The sequence below is a fragment of the Lycorma delicatula genome, chromosome 4 (genome assembly GCF_047948215.1).
Source record: "Lycorma delicatula isolate Av1 chromosome 4, ASM4794821v1, whole genome shotgun sequence".
NCBI classification, from domain to species: Eukaryota; Metazoa; Arthropoda; class Insecta; order Hemiptera; family Fulgoridae; genus Lycorma; species Lycorma delicatula.
This window is the reverse complement of record NC_134458.1, coordinates 103,137,544-103,159,243: the sequence shown is the minus strand read 5'-3', so window position 1 is coordinate 103,159,243 and position 21,700 is coordinate 103,137,544. Positions and strand designations below refer to the sequence as shown.

Below are 21,700 nucleotides of genomic sequence, written 5' to 3'. Positions count from 1 at the left end.
CCACCCCACAGAAATAAGGAAACTCTTAGCTTAGCTTTAATTTTTATTTTCTTAATTTTTACGACAGTACTTTCACAGGATCCCACATCACTAGTCATATGTAAAATTTGTATACAATTACATAATAAACAGAAAATATCAAAAAATTAAATTAAATATACATATGCAAAGGCATATGGAAGTCATTAAGTAAAATAAAATAAAAACATATAGTAACCTGTATGTGGCTAGCCAAATATTAATATTTGTATCTACGAGTAATATCTGCCTAGTATTAGTATCTAATACTATCTATCAGTATTAGTATTTGGCTAACCACATACAGGTTATTATATGTTTTTATTTTATTTTATTTTACTTAATGACTTCATATGCCTTTGCATTTGTATATGTAATTTTAATCTTTTGGTTTAATATGTAATTGTATATAAATTTTATATATGACTGATGATGTGGGATCCTGCAAAAGTACTATCGTAAAAATTAAGAAAATAAAAATAATAAATAAAAAATAAGGTAAGAGTTTTCTTATTTCTGTACTTGGGTGGATTTGTGCCAGCCTCTTAGTCTCAACATAAATACCTGTATCACCTTACATGTTCAATTAACTATTTAATAAATTTTAATTTTTTACTTCTTTTAGAGCCAAAATCACAAAGTGTGGGTGTTATGTGACTCACTGGCCTTGTCCCTTTTATTCTCACACAAATGCTTCTCAAATTAGTTTTAAGACTTATTCATTTAGCACATCGTCAACTCATGCAATTTTTAACATTCTCCTGCAACACTATATTTCATAAACTTCTATTCTTTATTTTTCTGGCTTCTCTACTGTCAAATAAAAATAGTTTTAAGAATTTCCTGCTATTTCAAGATTTTTATTAGATTCCAACAGATTTATTTTCTTCATAAAAGGTCTATGGCTTAAAAAAATGTACTTTTAATCAATTTTGAGACATATGAAACAGAAATCGAGAAATATTTTTTGAATGGTTAATTCTAAAGATAGAAAACACTGAAACAATTACCTTTCAATTCAATTCATAGATATTATGTACCATTTTTTGTAACAAATCCATAAATATTAGCTAATCATTATAACAAATTCCCAAAGTTTCCTTGAATGAAAAAAATCCCCAAAAAATTTGTGAATTTTTATGACTTGACGGTCAGTGAATTCTAAGAAGACAGATTACAACAGGTAGTTTTATTCAAGAATAATATTCTTTTATAAATACTAACACTTAACATAATTATAACCACACATTTTTAACTCACAACCAGGATATCTGTGTCTTCATAATCTGAGAATGGGCCAACTGGTTTTGATATGGCCAACTGATTATCTTTATCAGTAGAAAACACTATTAAACAGTTTCTTGTCTATACAAGGGGTACCCAAAAAACTTAGAATTATTTATTACATTTTTTTATTTTATTTAAGATAACACCTTGAAAACATCAATCACCTTCAAAATACTGTCCATTAGATGATATTCACTTGTCCCAATGGTTTTTCCACAGTTTGAACCATTTTTGTATTCTTCTTAACTAATGCTGTTAAGTGCCTCCAGCAATTTTAACCTCTTTAGCAATTTTATTAACCTCTTCTACGTCCAAAAAAAAAATGCTTTCCCTTTAGGTTGTTTCATTCTCGAGAAAAAGAAGTTGCAGGGGGCTAGGTCAGGTGAGTAAAGGGGGGGGAGGGTGAGAAATCATTGTCATGCAGTTTTTCATCAAAAACTGGTTGATTTTCAATCCTGTATGGGTAGACGTGTTGTCATGATGAAGCAACCAGTCCCCCGATTTCCACAATTCAGGTTGTTTTGTTTCTCACTGCTTCATGCAATCGTTTCATCACTTGCAAATAGTGATGTTGTTTCATTGTGGTGTCTTGGGTGTTGATTCATTGTGGAACAAATTCAACATAAAAGACTCCTTTGATGCTGAAAAACAAACCATCATGGTCTTCACATTTGATTTCACTTGCTGTGCTTTTTTTGGCCTGGGTGATGAAGCTGTCTTCCATTATCTAGACTGCAGTTTTGTTTCAGGGTTATACCCATAGCACCAAGATTCATCTCCTGTTATGACTTCTGACAAAAATCCAGGTCAGTTTGTACCTGTTCTCTCAATTCCTGACACACTTTCAGATGGTTCTCCCTCTGGTCATTGGAAAGCAGTTGTAGAACAAAGTTTTCCACAATGCATCTCATGTTCAAATCTTCAGTTAGAATTCTTTGGCAGAACTCGTGAAAAATCCAACTAGTTCCTACAGTTTGTCGATTGTTCTGTGATGGTCAAACATGATACCATTCACAGTTTTTGAACATTTTGTTTGTTCTGGACATCGTGGAGCAACCCAAACAGGGTTCATCTTCAAGTGACATTCGGCCACTTCTGAACCGTACAAACCACTTGTAAATTCTTATCTGGCTTAAAGCTTCCTTCCCATAAACATTGAACTGTTTCTGCTGTTGTTTTCTTTAACAGGAAACAGAATTTGATGTTGGCAAGTTTACTGTTACAAAATCGCAGAGATTGTTGGGAGGGGCTTAAGAAAACAATCACTCTGTCCATTGCAATGTTTGTCTTTAATGCTATCTAGCCAACTGAGTAGGGAGAGTTTCTAGTAAACACACCTAGCGGGAGAGGGCAGCACTGCCAACCAATTTTCCTTCAGAAAATAATTCTCATTTTCTTTAGGTACCTCCATATTTTTGTACAATCATAGATCTGGATGATAGTACATCATATATTTTTATCCGTAGTAACATATAATGCCAAAGCAAGTGTTTGAACAGTACAAATAAATGATCACTGCTTATTCTCAAGATGTATTTATAAAAGCAAATTTAACCCCACATATTATTAATTTCAGTACTAGTTCTATCATATATTTTATTAAGAAAAAGTTTTATTCAAAAAAAGTAATTTAAAAAAAATCAAAGAGAAACAACGAATAGATATTCATTGTTTCTCTAGTCTTTGCACCCACTTGCACATACTAATTTACATGGATATATTAATTTTCCTACATTCAATTTTCCAGACAAATGTATTAATCATGCAGGAAAACATCAAAATAAATTTATGTATGCTTTTGAAAGATGAATGATTTAACCATTTTAATTTGTATTAAAAAAAACTGCTTGAACTGTTGGTCAGAATTAAAATGACCTATGATCTGTCAGTAATACATATGTAGATAAATTTATTTATTTTATAAAATATTTTGAGTTTAATATAAAATGATGAAACAATAAAATTAAAACTTCTTACCATGAGCATCTCTATAGTATGCATGTGTAACACTCCTAAATCTTTCTTGACCAGCAGTATCCCAAATCTGAAGTTTAATTTTAGAATCGTCAACACTAACTACCTTATTCTGAAATAAAAAAAATTATGCAATTTATTAGTCAAATAGAAATTATATATTTATATGAATGTATTGCCTGTAATACAAATATATAATTTACAACCCAACAGCGACAAAGAATCTGAAAAGTTTGTAACAAATATATCAGTTATCCACACTATACAGAAGTAACATTTTAATTAAATAATATAAATGTAATAACTTAATTAAAATCTGAAAATTAATAACTTATTTAATGCATGTGTTTCATTTAGGTGTTCAAGGGAAAAAATTAGAATACATCACTTACCTTTTTAACTGATGGTTATCCCAATAACAAGAATATTTAAGTCATATCTTATACAGTTAAAATTTTTACTTACCTACAATGTAAAAAAAGATATTAGTTATGCAACGTTATCTTTTGTTACCTTAAAAAAAAAAATTACTGATGGTTTAAAGTTTTGTAATTTATTTTTCCATCACAGAATTTGAAATGCATGTTAATGACCCAATTTTTTCTATAATATCAGAATTTTACTTGTCCAACAAGAAACAAGCAATCAGAGTTAGGCAAATACCAAGAATAACAAAGAACTCAAGTTAATATGAATTAAAAAGAAACAAGGTGTGTGTCAGTGTATATCTTCCCTTTTAAGAACACAAAAGCTTGAAAAATTATAAATGTAGTTATAAAAGCAAAGGGAATTGTATTTACTTCACTATATCACATGCAAGAAAATAAAAAAATAAAAAAACATGAAAACAAAACTATATAGAAACAACAAAGGTGCAGGACAGCTAACTAACGACATCTTCGATGGTCTTGTTTTGAATTGAACAAGTTTTATTTTTATTGTTCAGCTGTGAGATAAGCAACTACAGTATGAACTCCTGACCCATAAGCAGGAATTCAGGTTTCATTCTACAGATACCTCAACTGCTAAGTTGACTTTTTGTTCAACCTCCCTCAAGTTAGGATATCCTCTGGACAGTCCCAAATAATGAATTGGTGTAAAAAGGGAAAGAGAAAGAGTAAGGAGCAATCATCCAATTGGAGTATAACCAGGATAAAGTACCAGGACCATACTTTCCACCTTCCTAAAATTAGATTCTGGAAGATTTCTGAAATTTAATTAAGAAATGATAAGTATTTTATGTTACTATAGTCTGCTATCACAGCATTTATGACATAGTATCATATTCCTGTTAAATAACCAAAGGCTTGAGTTCAGAAGGTAGTGTTTTGTTTGTATAAAATACCACACTAATGTTTCAATTTACCGCAAAATTTCAATTAGGCGAGTAATATTTATAATTAAAAATAAATTTGAAATGTTTGAATTATATGTATAATTTATCATTTTAAAACTAACAATTGGGATCCGTATTTGAATAATAAAAAAATTTATTTTAAAATCATATCAAATAAAATTCCAATGTAAAATAAATAAATCATCCAACAGATGTATGAATAGCATAAGAATAAACAACAAAAAGCTGTAGTAAAAAAAAGAAAAAGTAAAATAATCAAATAAAATAAAAACGCATGAAAAATAATATATTCTTATTATATAATAAGAATATATGTTACATCGCTTTGTGGTATTTATCAATCCTAGTATTATGTAAAATCTAATTAAAAGAAATATGAATATATAATTTTTGAAGAATCTAATGATGTGAAAATGTAATCTATAATAGTGAACAATTTTTTCTCTTTCTCTTTGATTGAAACATGTGAGGGTAACTACATTTCAATTACCTGTTAAAATATCTCAAAATTGGATCTGTAGAGTAGTGACAATGATTGAAATGGAAATGTGAAAATTCCTGTATATAAAACTGACTAGTGAATGTTGTGATTGCAAAAATACATACACACGCGCGCGCGCGCATACACACATCATAAAAAAAAGATGTGTTGAAAAAAAAGATTAGCAGATTTTGTTACTGAATGATTAAATCACAAATCAAAATCAAGAACTATATATTCTGCATTTTTAAACATTTTTTTAATAACAGACAATATTTTAAAAGCAACTTAATCATATGGATTAATGAGATTTAAAAATGTTATTAACAGATTAGCTGGTTTAATGGAATTATTTATCTTTTAAAATCAATCATTACATTTAATATATCTTTTATATTTTATATCATCAGCTTATTGGATTCTAAATTTTGTTTATCATGACAGATTTTAAATTTTATACTTCTGTATTTTTGTCAAAGGCAGTCAACGTTAAAAATCATTAAAAACTGTAAATATTTTAAAATAAAAAATGAACCAAATTTAATAAAACAGTTTTTTTTAAATCTATCTCATAAATAAGTATTTTCTCCTGTTAGATACATAATAATACATTCCATAAATTACATCAGGAATAAGTAAGTATATTACCCCACAAATAAAATATCTGATGTGGACACCACATGACTTCCTTGTACCCCTATTAAATTACACATACACATTTTTTTAAGATGACAAGTACAACAAATTTTATTTCATTAATAACTTCTGATATTTTTCATATATATTTTTTTAGTTATTATTGAATTATTTATGATAATTTTTTTTTACAATCAGTGGTTAATAATTTAAATTAATATATTTAAAATAAAAAAAAAGGTAAAAAAAAAGGAGATGAAGTCTGATTCAAACTGATGTGCGTTCCCCTTGTAAATATTTCAATAATTAAAATTTTATTTGGCTGTAACTCTGGAACCAATGAAAATAAGTACCACTTATGATTTATCGTTAAAAATCTGTTAATGAGGGCTTATTACTGCATTTAAGAAAAAGTCCAAAATCCAAATTCTTTTGAATTTTGGGCTTTTTGGACACTTCTGGTCCAGTCAATTGCAATCAAAAGGGGAAGTGCACAACTAGATGTTACAACAGTCCTAAATCCAAAATTTCAACATCCTTTGGCTAATCGTTTTTGAGTTATATGAGATACATACGTACGTACAGATGTCATGCCAAAACTAGTAAAAATGGATTCAGAGATGTCAAAATGCATATTTCTGTTGAAATCTGAAAACCAAAATTTTTCCCCATCACAATATTTCCTTTACTTTGTACAAGGAATTAAAAAAGTTACTGCCCCCAACATTTAATTTATCAATTTCAATCTTATTCGGTCTTTTTACAGAAAACTTTATCAAGGCACACTAATTTGTTACCTACAATGCATATATAAATAATAAAAAAAGTTTTTTTTTCAAAAAATCATCCCCCATCTCTTAAAATTGAAATATATTTTTTTATTCTTTTGTTCAATCTCCCTTCAGTTTAAATATTTTTAAAAGTTTATACTTCATATATAGAGCTATCAAGAAATGTTTACAGTTTTTTTTTTAAATTATAGAACCTGAACCCAAAATACAGAAGAGTTTTGTTGAAAATTCTTATTTTAGTTTTTATTGAAGGAAGTATTAGATTGAGAGAAAACTTTACTTAAGGAAATTTGTTAAGCTTAATCTCTGTGTGAATATTTTTAGAAAACCTTTTCTTAAAATTTATTCCCCACCTGTAAAATATATATATATTACAGACATTTGTTTTTTGGGTCTATTTTAATTTTTATTATTAATAGCTGGAAAAGTCATCACACTATTTTGTCAGCTTTTTTCTAAGAAAAATAATAAAGATCTATACTTAATATAGTAGTTTAATTGGTTTTAAAAATTTTAATATTTTTTTCAAAGAAACTATAAGTTATACCATAAGTTATCTGTAAAAAAAGTCAAGCATGAGTAAAAGTCATTTACTACTAAAATTAAATGTATTGAATAAAAGTCTAGCAACAAGTAAAAAAAAAATTTATTGTAAATGTATATATATATATATAACAACAAATAGAAGTTCTTTCATAGTCTAACAAATAGATGATGACAAGAGAAGAAAATTTCATCATCTCACCCTGAAATCGATTCCAACAGTTGAAATAAAATTACCACATAGGAAGAGGTTGTCACGGAAACGGACTAAAAGACATGTTTTACCAACACCTGAGTCACCAAGTAGCATAACCTGTTAAAAAAAAAAAAAAAATGATTAGCATATAATGTAAGTAAGAATTTACAAGTAAAACTATCCTGAATATTTGCCTCTATGTAAAATCATATACATGTGTGATAGGGGCATGAAATCTGAAACTTGTAGTTAATCAGCTAATATGCTGTACATCAAAGATTCTACAAATATTTCTCGTATTGGTGTTTACAAACCAGAAAACAAAATTCGTTCATGATTCAATCTCAATCATATTACAATTTACATTAAAAGTAAGTCTTATTTAACAAATAAATTATTATCCCAAATCGATGTTAAGTACAATTTAATAATTGTTCAAATAAAATTATCCTGAATTATTTCTATTGAAATTATTATTTAAAAATTTTGCAGGTATTTCTAAAACTAAATTATGATAATTTATGAGCCAGCGATTAAACATTACAAATTATACTTACGTTGATAAAATTGATAAATCTAAAGTCAATACTTCCTTTTAAATTAAACAATTTTGTAAGTATAAGTTATTGTAATAAATGAATCATTCTAATTAGCTAACTAACAGGAAAGACACATCGATAGCATTACATACAAAATAAAAACAAGTATTATATTTATAGAATACATTAAAGTTCAAAGCTTTGCGTATATTATTGTGCATATGGTATAGGTTAAATTTTTATTTGATCTGCAAGCAGAATTGATGACTTAAATTCACTGCGACTCTAAAAAAAATAAGTCTGCAAGATCGAGAGTTGAATCAATAATGTGTACGACTTCATGAAAGAAGAAGCAAGCAAATTTGGATAGTGGGTAAAAGGCGACAAGTATATTGTTCCAATCCAGAAGTGTGAAGAAAGAAAAGCAGCTGCGTATAAAATTTCACAATCTCAAGTTTAAAGAGTAAGAAAACAGAAAAAGGAGTTATTAAAAAGATTATAACAAAACACATCATTGGCTTCTATTTCTTTCAGTACACCAAAAATTATAAAATTCGCGGCAAACCGGTAACAGATGATTTCGATGTGCGTAGTGAGAAGGACCGTATCGTAAATGAATATCTGTTGCTTATAATTCCAAAACTGCTGGTACGTCTGAAAGATTCAATAGATTCTCTTGAAGTAGAAGAAGCCTAAGATGGGTACTACAATTGGGTTTCAAACGGGAAAAAACTGAAAACAATAGGAAACTAGTTACTGATAGTTAGGACATTAGGATTAAACGAATACAGGACGTGAACGCGATAAAAAAATTCAGAACCGAAAACAGGCCGATTGTATAGCTTGATGAAACGTATATTTTGTCAAGTTATACCTCAACGAAATCATGGAGGAATGCTTCAGGGGATGGACTTCTAACTCCCGTTTCTAAAGGTAGTGGATTGATTATTATCTGTAATAAAATAACTCAAGTTTTAATTCTTTGATGGTTCAAATTTGCACCGAGATGACCTTTAAGGGTTAATAAGATTAAAAATAAAAATTTAATTTAGAGATCTTGCACAAAGTTATTACATTTTGACGGTAATCAGAATAATTATTATCATTATTATAATTGTAATCGTAATTATTAATTCATTAAATAAAAATTCATAATTAATTAAAATGAAACATTTAGCGGAAAGAGTGCGTTCAATTTGGTTTAGAATACAAGCAGAATTCGAAGTTGAACTTCAACTATGTGAGAACGTGTACAAAGAAAGCGAGTGCATTTTCCCAGATTGTTACTTGTAGCTAGTCAGTCTCAATGGAGAGGTTCCAGCAGACCTTTCAGTCTTCTCGCGTCGTTATTGAAAATGAAAATTAATTGTTTTAAAAATAAATTTTGTGTTGTTTTAAATAAATTATAAAAACTGCGCCGCGCTTTTATTTAACTAAATATTTTCATTACTTTTAATTTTAAAATTAAATTATTATTACATTTTTTTCATTGATTATTTATTTTTTTACTTTTCGTGCATTTTTATATTTGTTAATATATTATATTTTTTGTTTAAAATTCTCAATTTGAATTAATTCTTATCTTTTACTTTTTAGAGGGTTTTTCTCATTTGTTTCCTTTTTTTTATTAATGTTAATGTTAATATTGGTTAAATAAAAGCTTTTTAAAAAAATATTTTTTATATGTAATCAAATATATTTTTGTAATTTGTTTTGTATTTTTTTAAATTTGTAATCTGTTTCCCCAAATTCACAGAACTCTTTAAGTTTCGTTACTCTTAACTGTATATATGTGAAAATATTTATAAATTTTTATAACAATAACTTCTGTGTCCAGGGGTAGAGAATCACATGCTGTTTGTACTGAATTGTGTACAATATGGGCTGAACAACCAATTCCTAAAATAGGTCTATCTAAATCACTCTGAACTTTTCTGAACACATTTTCATTCCCTTTTCTCTTCACACCACCAAAATTACTGTTAGTGTTATCAGCAGTATAACAAACCAACATTTCTTCAAATTTGAGCAGTTTCACCTGACACTTCCCCGAAATTTAAAAGTTTAACTTGAATTCCTTCCTCCAGACTGAAATATCTTACAATAATCGGAATAAGTTTTACTTCACTTCTGTTTGAGCTATCCATCATTGCTGTTACATAATTAATGTTTTCCAAAGATCGCAACACATTATCAAATATAAATGGCGAAATAACGTTAACAATAAATGCCTCGGTTTTGGATCTAGCAGATGAACATTTTGGGTCATATAACTTTTTAACCGGTTTAGATGTGCAGTCTGACGTTTTGAAAACGAGTTCGTGTTTAGCAGGGTAGTATGAAAATGTAGTGTCTTTGGCAGGACACTCCAGATCATTGTTATTTTTATTCCCATCTTTGAATTTAAAAAAAAATCTTTTATGTTTGCTGAAGCAGTAGCATTAATAGCGTTCCTATGTTTAACTGTTTTCACATGGTCTTCAATATCACCCTTTCCTTTATGTGCAGCAGAAAATTCTCCAGTACATAGTATGCAATAAACACGTTCATTATTACTGTCATTACACAATTTCAAAAATTTGTATTCTTGTTGCAGGTTAACATTAAACATACATTTTCTTTTGCCCACTGCTAAACGACGAGACAAAAAAACCAATAGAGATAAAATGATCAAAAACGTGTAAACGAGTTACTTCACACACGAAAACAACATAAACATATTGCCCCTGTTGTGTTGCCAAATGGCTAAGTAAAACTTTTTGGCGAGACCGGTAGCCACGCTTCCGTCAAAATCGACGTCGCGCCTGCTACGGCTGAGAGATGCACGGCAGTAAAAGAGTGTTTAAAAACGTGATGTCGAACATAGAGGTCTAAAATTAAAAAAAATCCTCTCGTCATAAAATTCTCAAACCCCGAACATTTTCGCAACCCCGGACAGCATTAAAAACCAATACTGTTCGGGCTAATCCCGGACGTATAGTAAGCCTAGTAAATGGCAGAACAGGAAATTAAAAACTTTTCAGAAGGTAATGCAAAAAATAAAACAGAAATAAAATGAAATTTCATTAGTCATACGTACAAATTACATTTAAAATATTCATTAAAATCAATAAATAAAATGCAACAATAGAGCACTGAAATAAATTTATGCAATTTACATATTAATGAAATATAATATTTTAAAATAAAGCACACATATAATCTTGTTTATTTGCCTGTTTATTCGCTTTTTCTCTCTCTCTCAAATATATACGCTACAGAAATGAAAAAAAAAAAATAAAGCAGTTCTGGTAAATATCAAGTTAAAAACTAGACACTTTTACCCTTTGTGAAATGTCAAAGTTTTCGTATATTTTCTAAATGTATGACTTACTTTACATTTGACAATTCTCAAAAGAATGAGAAAATATTTTTCTTTTAAAGAAAACTTTTATTTTTAATATAGTGCAAAAATAAAATATTAATTACACAAATGATGTGGCAATCTTGATTGTATCAGGAAGGAGAGAATGTTTGGTTAAATAAATATCTTGATTTTAATTAGTGCAGCTATGAAATAAAGTACAGGATAAAATTCAACTGAAGTTTCCAAAGTAAAAATCAAAAAACTAAAGTAAATTTATATAATAAATAATTAAAAATCTGATTGAATTCATTCAAAAACTTTTTTAAAAATATTATGGGACATGGAATAATGAAGTATTTATTCAAATTAAGCTTAACTTAATATAAAGTGTAGCAAATTGCATCATAGCAGTAGAATTAATTTATAAAAATTAATTATCATTTACAACTTAATAAATATACATTTTTCCTTTTGCTCTTTATTAAACACACTCAGATTTTTGCTTCATCAGAACATATTTTTAATATAGTGAGATAGGTTTACCATCTCAGTCATTGATATAAAATGAACTATTCTCCTACAATTACAATATGAACTATTATTTATAAATTACATTTGCTACAGAATGTTTATCTGTTACAATTTTGTAAGCTGAGTAATTTAAATTAAATGTACTACTTACCTAATCCCGTTCATTATTTCAAACTTTACATATTCACTAATTACATTTTTGTTGCAAATTTTTATTATGTATATTTTCTTGAGAATAACAGATTTAAATTTGGTTTTATTTATTTCTAATATTTGTACATTGTCCATACTTTTTTCCTTTTGTTTTTTTTTGATTGAAGAATTAATTCAACACAAAAGCTTACATGGAAGCTTGTATGTAAGAATATGTACATAGAAATTTGAAGCATATGAAAAATGCCATAGCTGACTGGGATTTGAACCCAGACAGCCAGATTAAAGGCCAAGGCGCTACCACTCCACCACAGAGATTGGCTTGAAAACATATGTTTATTATCTTTGTTATGATCAGAATAATTTCATTTCTTGTTTGTAATATATATATATATATATATATATATATATATATATATAATTATAAATGTTCTTGACAGCATTTTTCAAATTTCTTTTAATCATTCTTATAAAAAATGTTTTACAACTTAAGTAACTTAAAGGTAAAGGTAACTTTATAATTAGTTGAGTGTTTATTTAAAATATTTATATGTGTTATATTATAATTTGTTGAAATGTAAAGTTACTTTTGTCTTAAACTCATTAAGGACATTTACAAGCATATAAAAATAATAAACAAAAATTTTAATATGTTGATCATATTAGAGATAATAGACATAAATTTTCAAGTATAAATAACATGCAAATATTAGAAATAAATAACAACAATATTGCCGATCTCAACAGCAGACTGATAGCATCTCTGTTTTTTATCTGGAAGATCCTAGCTTCAAATCCCAGTTATTAAAAAAAACACACTTTAAAGATTAATCTCTCATCAGTGGTTATAATCAGGTGGTTAGCCTCTAGTTCCTTAAAAAAAGGAACTAAATAAATAATAAATTTAAATTCCTTGCTCTCAATTAAATATAAATAATAAAAATAAAATAAAAATAATAAAAATCAGCAACGAATATATAAATAAATGAACAATTAGAATTTGAACATGACAATTGCTTAAGACAAACAGTATATTTAATTAAAATCACCCAAATAATGATATTATTAAACAATAATTCTGTTATTTTCTACAACTTGTATTAGCAGCAGATTATTTTATTTTATACCAGTGACTGAGAATGTAAATGTAACTCTTCTCTATATTTATATTTTGTAAATATGCTTTTAGTATATTTATATACATATTATGTATATACATCATTTTTTATAATTTTTTTTATACATTATGTATATTTAGAATATTTATATTTTATTACACTCTGATGAAGCAGAAATGCTCTTAATAAATAGAAAATAGAAAAGAAGATTCATATTAAGCAGTAAGTAACTCATTCATTTTTAAAAATAAGCTTATTTTAAGCTTACCATCCTGGATAGAATGAAAAATGTTATCCATACATCTGATAGCTCCAAAAACCTTTGTAGTATCTCAAAAAGTAGCACATCTAATACCAAAATACTGTAATGTAAGGATTAATGCACTCATCCAAAGTTATATTTAATAAACTGGTTTACATGAACTGATGGGAGGATATCGTTTAATGTTATTAAGATTGTGCATGCTAGGTGGACATTCTCTTAGGATAGATAACATCATATTGTTTACCCAAGGTGTGATGAAAGGAGGTTCATAGTCCAACATGGTAAGTTAAATTTACCAAAGTAATTCTTACTGCAAACCTATCGCTGCAATATAACAGGAACTCAGTGCATGTAAACAAAGATAAAGTATATAAATGGTAGCTTCTTTTATTTCTTATCCAAAGGTTCTATGTATGAATTTCAATCAGGAATGGTGTCCTTTCATAAAATATGGACTAATTTCTTATTCCATCAAATAAAGAAAAAATAACTGTAGTGGGGCGTTGGTCACCTACTACTATATGAATAAATAGATAAGTTACACGTGTCACTAAACATTTTAGAGTAACTGTGATTGACTGTTCCACTCAATTTACATAAAAAGATTATTTTATATATGAAAAAAAAAATGGAATAAATAAAATAAAAATATTATTCATTATATATTAAATTAATATATTATTATTATATTATATTAATTACCTTACAAATTAAATCAGCAGCCTGTTCAGTATTAAAAGACTGTCTGTGGTGTGAATTTGTTGCATTTGTAGCAGATGATGATGTATTTGGCAATGGTGGTGTTGGCGGAGTTGAACATGTTGGTCCTGTAGGAGTTGAATCAGTACTGTTCCACTGAGGACGGGATAAAACCATCCGTCTTTCAAACCTCTGCTCAGTCATCATTACATTTATAAAACTATCCGCTATCCATTATATATTATTTTACGAAGACAAAGCTTAACAAAAATAATTACAAAAAACATGTTTACTATACTATAATTTATTTAATAAATTTCATAAATTTTAATTACGACTGGATCTGGTTGTTTCGGAAAAAATTACAAATATTAAAATTATGGTACACCAATAAAATAACCCACAAAACCATGTAGGATGTTGAAAAATAAGTAAAATAAACTCCTTGTTATTTATTATAGTATACAAACAAACCCAAAGAAAGAGTAAATAGAATTATCTATTTTGCTAGAAGAGGAAGAAAGACAGCACACAATTTCCAGTCATTTGATTTTCAAACTGGAAGTGGCTATATTGAACCATTTCATGGTAGAGTAAATGAAAATTACAATAGAAATGTAATTTTAATAAAAAATAAAAGACATCTGACAATTTTGCAAAAAAAAACAATCACTTTATGATAAGTTGTTTCAAATTCAAATAATTTTTTGGGTTACCTTGAAACATCACAAAAACAACAATAAAGTTGGATTCTGCGCAGTAATTTTACCAAATACAGCTTTTTGTTGGTTTATAACAATAATTAAAAATACTGAAAAATTCAATCTTATCAATCAATAAATTATCCTAGCACTTTTGATCCTAGATCATCTGCAAGAATCCCTCAACTTCAAGAAGTTAAAATAAATGAAAAATAATAAAAAATGATAATACCAGATATTAATCAATAAGTATCTATTAGTATCAATTAAAAGTTAGAACATAACTGATTTATAAAATGTTCTAAAAGTTTCCATATTTCTAGATCAACTTTCTTGATATGAGGTATGTAGAAGAAGATGCACCCTTGCATATTTAGTGTAACTCAACATAAGAATGGTGGTGGGGTCGGTATCATTAAGTTAATTGATGTAAGAATAAAACTAATTAGTTTGGATGTCAAACTATTAACCTCCAACATAGGGATTAATGATTGATTACCTTTATTCTGCACACTCCAATATACTAATATATAGTTAAAATATGCGTTTGAATTTAAAAATATTAATACCGATTTTAATTTCTGAGACAAACATATTAATATTGATTTACCACCTGGTATTAGTATTTTTAAATTTATTTGAATATGTTAGGTATTTTAAGTAAAATACTTAAAATAAATTATCAACCCTTCAACTTATAATTAACATTTAACTTTTAACCTGTTTAACTTTCACATCATTAAAACATTATAACAAATATACTTGAGCTTATTTGATGAGCAGCTGTAATCTAAGACAATCATAATTTTTTATTTAGAAAAACCATAGATTACATTCAAAGACCTTTTTTTTATTAGAATAATATGATGCACATTTTAAATTACTATAGTTTTATACTAAAATAATTTAAATAAAAAACTTTATTAATTAATGCCATCAGTATTTTAGATTAGTAGTTCTCAAAGTGTGTTGAAAGTACTCTCAAAGGGTTATTAATGTTGGGGTGTGAAACTTGTTAGCAACCATGCTGTGCTGAATCATGAACTGGTTATTTTTTGTCAACAATATTAACAATTTAGCTTCATTAGTCAGCCAAATTAATTAAAATTAATTAATTTACCAAGAATTTCTGGCCTATCAGAACTGAATTTCTAGTACATCAGAAAAATAAACTGGTGAATAACTATTAAATACTGTATTTATATATAATTGCTAAATCATTTTTAAACTGAGAAATAAAATGTTTTCTTTATTAATAATGAAAACTGTCTTTCTTTTAATTTACTCTTCACCATTAGTAATATCTTAATTAAAAGGTCTCAATTAACTTTTAATTTTTTAAGCCAAGAAAACTTAGCAAATCAGAGTTTGCTATATTGGTTTTCATAAAAGAGTAACTGGTTAAATGATGAAAATTTTAACATAACATCTTTCAGCTTTTTTCAGTCATGGTTTGACTTCATCATCCTTTGCTACAAGTACTATTTTCTGAGATAAGGTATGCTGATATCAAGAAAGCTTTTGTGATCTATATTAACATGTTTGTCTGTTAACTAGTTGATTATAACTACTGCTAGTGCATTTTAAAACTACATATTCTGCCCCATACTGAAGTTAATATACATCTGATTCTTTACGGCACAATCTTAATTTACAGAAAGTAAGTAGTAGTATTTTTTGCATTCATTTATTAAGCATTTTATTTTTGTTTTTTGCAAACACCTACCATACTAAGTGATCTAATTTTAATTTAGATGTTATTCCAAATATTCTATACTATCTATATTAGGATATATAGATATTTTATATTAAGAATTTAAAATTAAATATATTTTATACTCTCAATATTATATTATATTCATTATTTGGGATGATTTTGGTGATGGAAACCCTCGTCAAATGAGATAAACCTTCTTCGGCATCTGAAGAAGTGACTGGAATACTTTGGAATCCAGACAGGTATTATTGGAGAACAATTAGGATAATTCTATACAAAGGGAAACATAACAGATAATTTGTATCAACATCTAGCAGCCAAAATAGTAATGTCTACTAATTAATTTGGAATTAATCAAAGTATTCCTTATATATTAAGGTTCCATTAAGATGAAGTGGTTTGACTGAATTTCTGAACACAATATTTCCAGCACTGGATAGGCAAGTGAAGAGCAATAGTGGTCGGCCAGTTCCTGGTCCTTATCCACTTGACTATTTATTTATTTAGGTTTATCTCAAAACCTGGCTGTAAAATGTGGGTGAGCTGAGATAATAAATAAGTAAGGAGGTCAAATGTTAAATCAAGGAAGATACTGTAAAACATGTGGAAAAATCTCTATTACAGATTTTCACAAAGTTATCTGTGGAGGGAAAACATTTTTAACACTTGCTGTAGAAATAACCAATGTTAGGGTTTGAATTACTCATTACTTAACACTGTGTTAGCAATCATACAAAACAATTTTGAATTAATTATAAAATTAATACTTTACATATTTTTATTCATTGCCTCTTTTAACATTTTATGAAAGAAATAAAAAAAAAATAATAACAACCTTGCTTACAAGTCTTTAAAAAAGAGATTACAGCATCCTTTTTTGTTTAAATGACTATTTTTATAATGTGATTTATTAAATTAGGTTATGTCAGACTTTTCAGGTATTTGACTGAATGCTATTCCACAAAGCGGTAAGTTATCTGCAGTTTTTGAAGTTTTCTTCCAGTAAAATGATTTACTCTGGGGGTTTTACAGTGTTACTTCTGTAGCAATGAGGGGAGAATTTACCCTACAAGTCAAAAAGTTTCTTTTTAACTTTGGTAAATATTTACTTATAAAATCTCAAATTTTTATTTTAAAAGTTATTTTATTCATTCTAGTACTTTTCAACACAATATAATAATTTATTTTGTTGCTAAGATATGCACTCTTGGAATTAATTATGTAACTTAAATACAGTTAATTATTTATATTAACTATAATAAAGTATAAAGTATTGTTACAGACATTATATCTATGTAATAATTATTATTATAACAATTCCAAAAAAAAAAAAAAATAATAAAAGAGAATAAAAATCAATAATTAATCAAATGATAGTCTGTAAAAGAATATTAAAACTGGATTTACATACTTCAGTCCATTAATCTCATTTCATTACTTAAGCACTTGAGCTTTTTCTGCTGCTATTATGGCAATAAAAAAATTTGAAAGACAGAAAAAAATGAAAATATAATCCAGGATTAGAAGTAGGGTGAAGTGGGGGAAAGAGTTATGATATCTTGTTTATAACTGGCTGAACTGAACAAAAGAATAGTGAGCATTTACTCTTCTCAAATTAATTTCCCATCTGGCTCTCTTTCCAACAACCCATCAAACTTAACCATTTTAAGTATTTCTTCTATTATTATTATTATTTTGTTTGTTTTATCTATTCAACTGAATAAAGTTAATTCATATTGGCATATTCCAGTTAATTTATCTCTATAAATTGTAAAAAGTCAATTTATTTTTTATAAAACAATATTCTTGTCAATTGTTTCCTCAATGAAAAATCATTAGATTTTTCTTAATTCTCAATATAATTTATTATATTAATATAAATATTAGTTAAAATAATTACACAAGCATAAAATAAGACTGAATTATACAATTAAATTAAAACAAAATAACTTACTGATTACAAAAAAATAAAATTGGGTCTTGAACAAGGTGGTTAACCTGATATCTGATATCACCTGATATCTGACAACCTGTTTGTTCCACAACATTTAAAAAATTTCAGAACACAGCATCTTTACAACTAAAGGATTAAAAGCAAAGATAAAATAAGGTAGTAGATAAAGCTGTTGCCTTTTACTTTCCTGCCAAATATAACCAGAATAATGATACTAAAGGCGAAAGTATGGTGATCGTATCAAAAGTGGGGTATTGGGGTTTTTACAAATTTTTATGTTTTCAAGTCCAACAAATTCATTCAGACAAAAAAAAAAAATACATATATGTATGTATGTGTGTTACACTGCTTTTGACCTACTACCTTGGATTGACTAAAACAATTTTCTTCAAATTTGGCACAAATATTTCTACGTATGGGGCATTGATCACATTAATTCTTTTTTCAAAATTCATTCAGGGGTTAAGGGATCTTGAGAAAAAACAATTTTTATTTTCTTCAGAGGCACTTAAGAAAAAACTTTACTTTGGCAAACTTGTTACATTCATTGCATACAGAAATAATCCAAAATAATTACTTTTAAAAAATCAACCCCCCCACCTCTTAAAATTAAAATAAGTTTTTTGTTTTTTTATCTAAATGCCTTTCTGGGAGAATAGTAGAAGAATATACACATGGAAAAAGCCAGGCGATACTGCAAGGTATCAGATAAGTTATATCATGGTTAAGCAAAGATTTAGAAATCAACTCATCAACTGCAAAACTCAACCTGGAGCACATATTAATAGCGACCATAATTTAGGGATAATGAAATATAGATTACGGTTTAAAAACCTGAAGAAAAGGTGTCAGATAAGTGGAATTTAGAGAAGCTTGATGAAGACGAGGTAATGAAGATTTTTGAGAAGGACATCGCAAGAGGTCTGAGTAAAAAAGTAGAAAATGTAGAAGACAAATGGGAGAATGTTAAAAAGGAAATTCTTAAATCAGCAGAAGCAAACTTAGGAGGAACAATGAGAACTGGTAGAAAACCTTGGATTTCAGACGATATATTGCAGCTGATGGATGAACGTAGAAAATATAAGAATTCTAGTGACGAAGAAAGTAAAAGGAACTGTAGAAAATTAAGAAATATTATAAACAGGAAGTGCAAACTAGCAAAAGAAAAGTGTTCAGAAGTGGAAAGAGAAATGATCATTGGTAAAATAGACGGAGCATACAGGAAAGTTAAGGAAAATTTTGGGGTACATAAATTAAAATCTAATAATGTGTTAAACAAAGATGGTACACCGATTTATAATACGAAAGGGAAAGTCGATAAGTGGGTGGAATATATTGAAGAGTTATACAAAGGAAATGAATTAGAAAATGGTGTTATAGAGGAAGAAGAGGAAGTCAAAGAGAATGAAAGGGGAGAAAAAATACTGAGATCTGAATTTAAGAGAGCATTAAAAGATTTGAATGGCAGAAAGGCTCCTGGAATAGACAGAATAACTGTAGAATTACTGTGCAGTGCAGGTGAGGAAGCGATTAATAGATTATACAAACTGGTGTGTAATATTTATGAAAAAGGGGAAGTTCCGTCAGACTTCAAAAAGAGTGTTATATTTATGATACCAAAGAAAGCAGAAGCAATAAATGTGAAGAATACAGAATAATTAGCTTAACTAGCCATGCATAAAAAATCTTAACTAGAATTCTGTACAGAAGAATTAAGAGGAGAGTGGAAGAAATGTTAGGAGAAAAACCAATTTGGTTTCAGAAAAAGTATAGGGACAAGGGAAGCAATTTTAGGCCTCAGATTAATAGTAGAAGGAACATTAAAAAAAAAACAAACCAACATACTTGGCATTTATAGACCTAGAAAAGGCATTTTGATAACGTAGACTGGAATAAAATGTTCAGCATTTAAAAAAAATTAGGGTTCAAATACAGAGAAAGAAGAACAACAATTGCTAACATTTACAGGAACCAAACAGCAACAGTAATAATTGAAGAACATAAGAAAGAAGCTGTAATAAGAAAGGGAGTCTGACAAGGATGTTCCCTATACCCATTACTTTTTAATCTTTACATAGAACTAGCAGTTAATGATGTTAAAGAACAATTTAGATCTGGAGTAACAGTACAAGGTGAAAAGATAAAAATGCCACGATTTGCTGATGATATAGTAATTCTAGCTGACAGTAACAAGGATTTAGAAGAAACAATGAATGGTATGGATGAAGTCCTACGCATGAACTACCATATAAAAATAAACAAGAACAAAATGAAAGTAATAAAATGTAGTAGAAATAATGAAGATGAACCACTGAATGTGAAAATAGGAAGAGAAAAGATTATGTAGGTAGAACAATTTTTTTATTTGGGAAGTAGAATTACTAAAGATGGACGAAGCAGGAGCGATATAAAATGCTGAATAGCACAGGCGAAACGAGCCTTAAGTCAGAAATATAATTTGTTTACATCAAAAACTAATTTAAATGTCAGGAAAAGATTTTTGAAAGTATATGTTTCGAGCATCGCTTTATATGGAAGTGAAACTTGGACGATCGAAGTACCTGAGAAGAAAAGATTAGAAGCTTTTGAAATGTGCTGCTATAGGAGAATGTTAAAAATCAGATGGGTAGATAAAGTGAAAAATGAAGAGGTGTTGCGGCAAGTCGATGAAGAAAGAGCATTCGGAAAAATATAGTTAAAAGAAGAGATACCTATAAGTCTCTCTTCTTTTATATGTAATATAAAAGAAGAATATAATTTTATATGTAATATGTGGCCTATAAGCCACATATTAAGGCATCCTGGAATAGTCACTTTAATATTAGAGGGACAGGTAGAAGGAAAAAATTGTGCAGGCAGGCAACATTTGGAATATGTAAAATAAATTGTTAGGGATGTAGGATGTAGGGAGTATATTGAAATGAAACAACTAGCACTAGATAGGGAATCTTGGACAGCTGCATCAAACCAGTCAAATGACAAAAAAATTCCCTTCTGTTATAATGTTAAAAAAGTTTTTTTTGTATTTTGTACAGCATATATAGGACTATAAAAAAATGCCTACAATTTTCGTAAATGATAAACTGGACCTTAAACATGAAAGGTTTTTAAAAATTTTTACATTCATTTTTAAGCCTTTATTGAAGGGGTGTTAGATTTAGAAAAAATTTTACTTAAGCAAATTTGTTAAGCTAAACATATATGTTAAACAAGTTTTTTTTTATTTACTGAATATATTTATACTTAGTAAACTAAAAAAAAAATTTTTTCCCTTTTATATTTTATAAAAAAATTAAGTAATTTTTTATTTTGTTTTGTGGCTCTTAACTATCATAATTTTCTATTAAACAAAAGTTTTTAATGTTTTTCTTTGTCGCTTTAAGGACAATTAAAA

At 27.9% G+C, this 21,700-nt stretch overlaps 1 protein-coding gene across 7 annotated transcripts in view; it reads right to left on the bottom strand.

The window, feature by feature from the left end:
- Positions 1-21,700, bottom strand: part of Rab26 (RAS oncogene family member Rab26) — a 483,609-nt gene that overhangs the window by 40,187 nt on the left and 421,722 nt on the right. For 4 of the 7 annotated variants that reach the window (XM_075363858.1, XM_075363853.1, XM_075363857.1 and 1 more), the window contains exon 4: positions 3,283-3,391. In XM_075363858.1, the coding sequence (XP_075219973.1) occupies positions 3,283-3,391 (109 nt within the window). Of the gene's footprint in view, positions 1-3,282; positions 3,392-7,289; positions 7,401-13,937; positions 14,195-21,700 lie in introns of all 7 variants that reach the window. The other 3 variants (XM_075363855.1, XM_075363856.1, XM_075363854.1) reach the window with 1 other exon arrangement.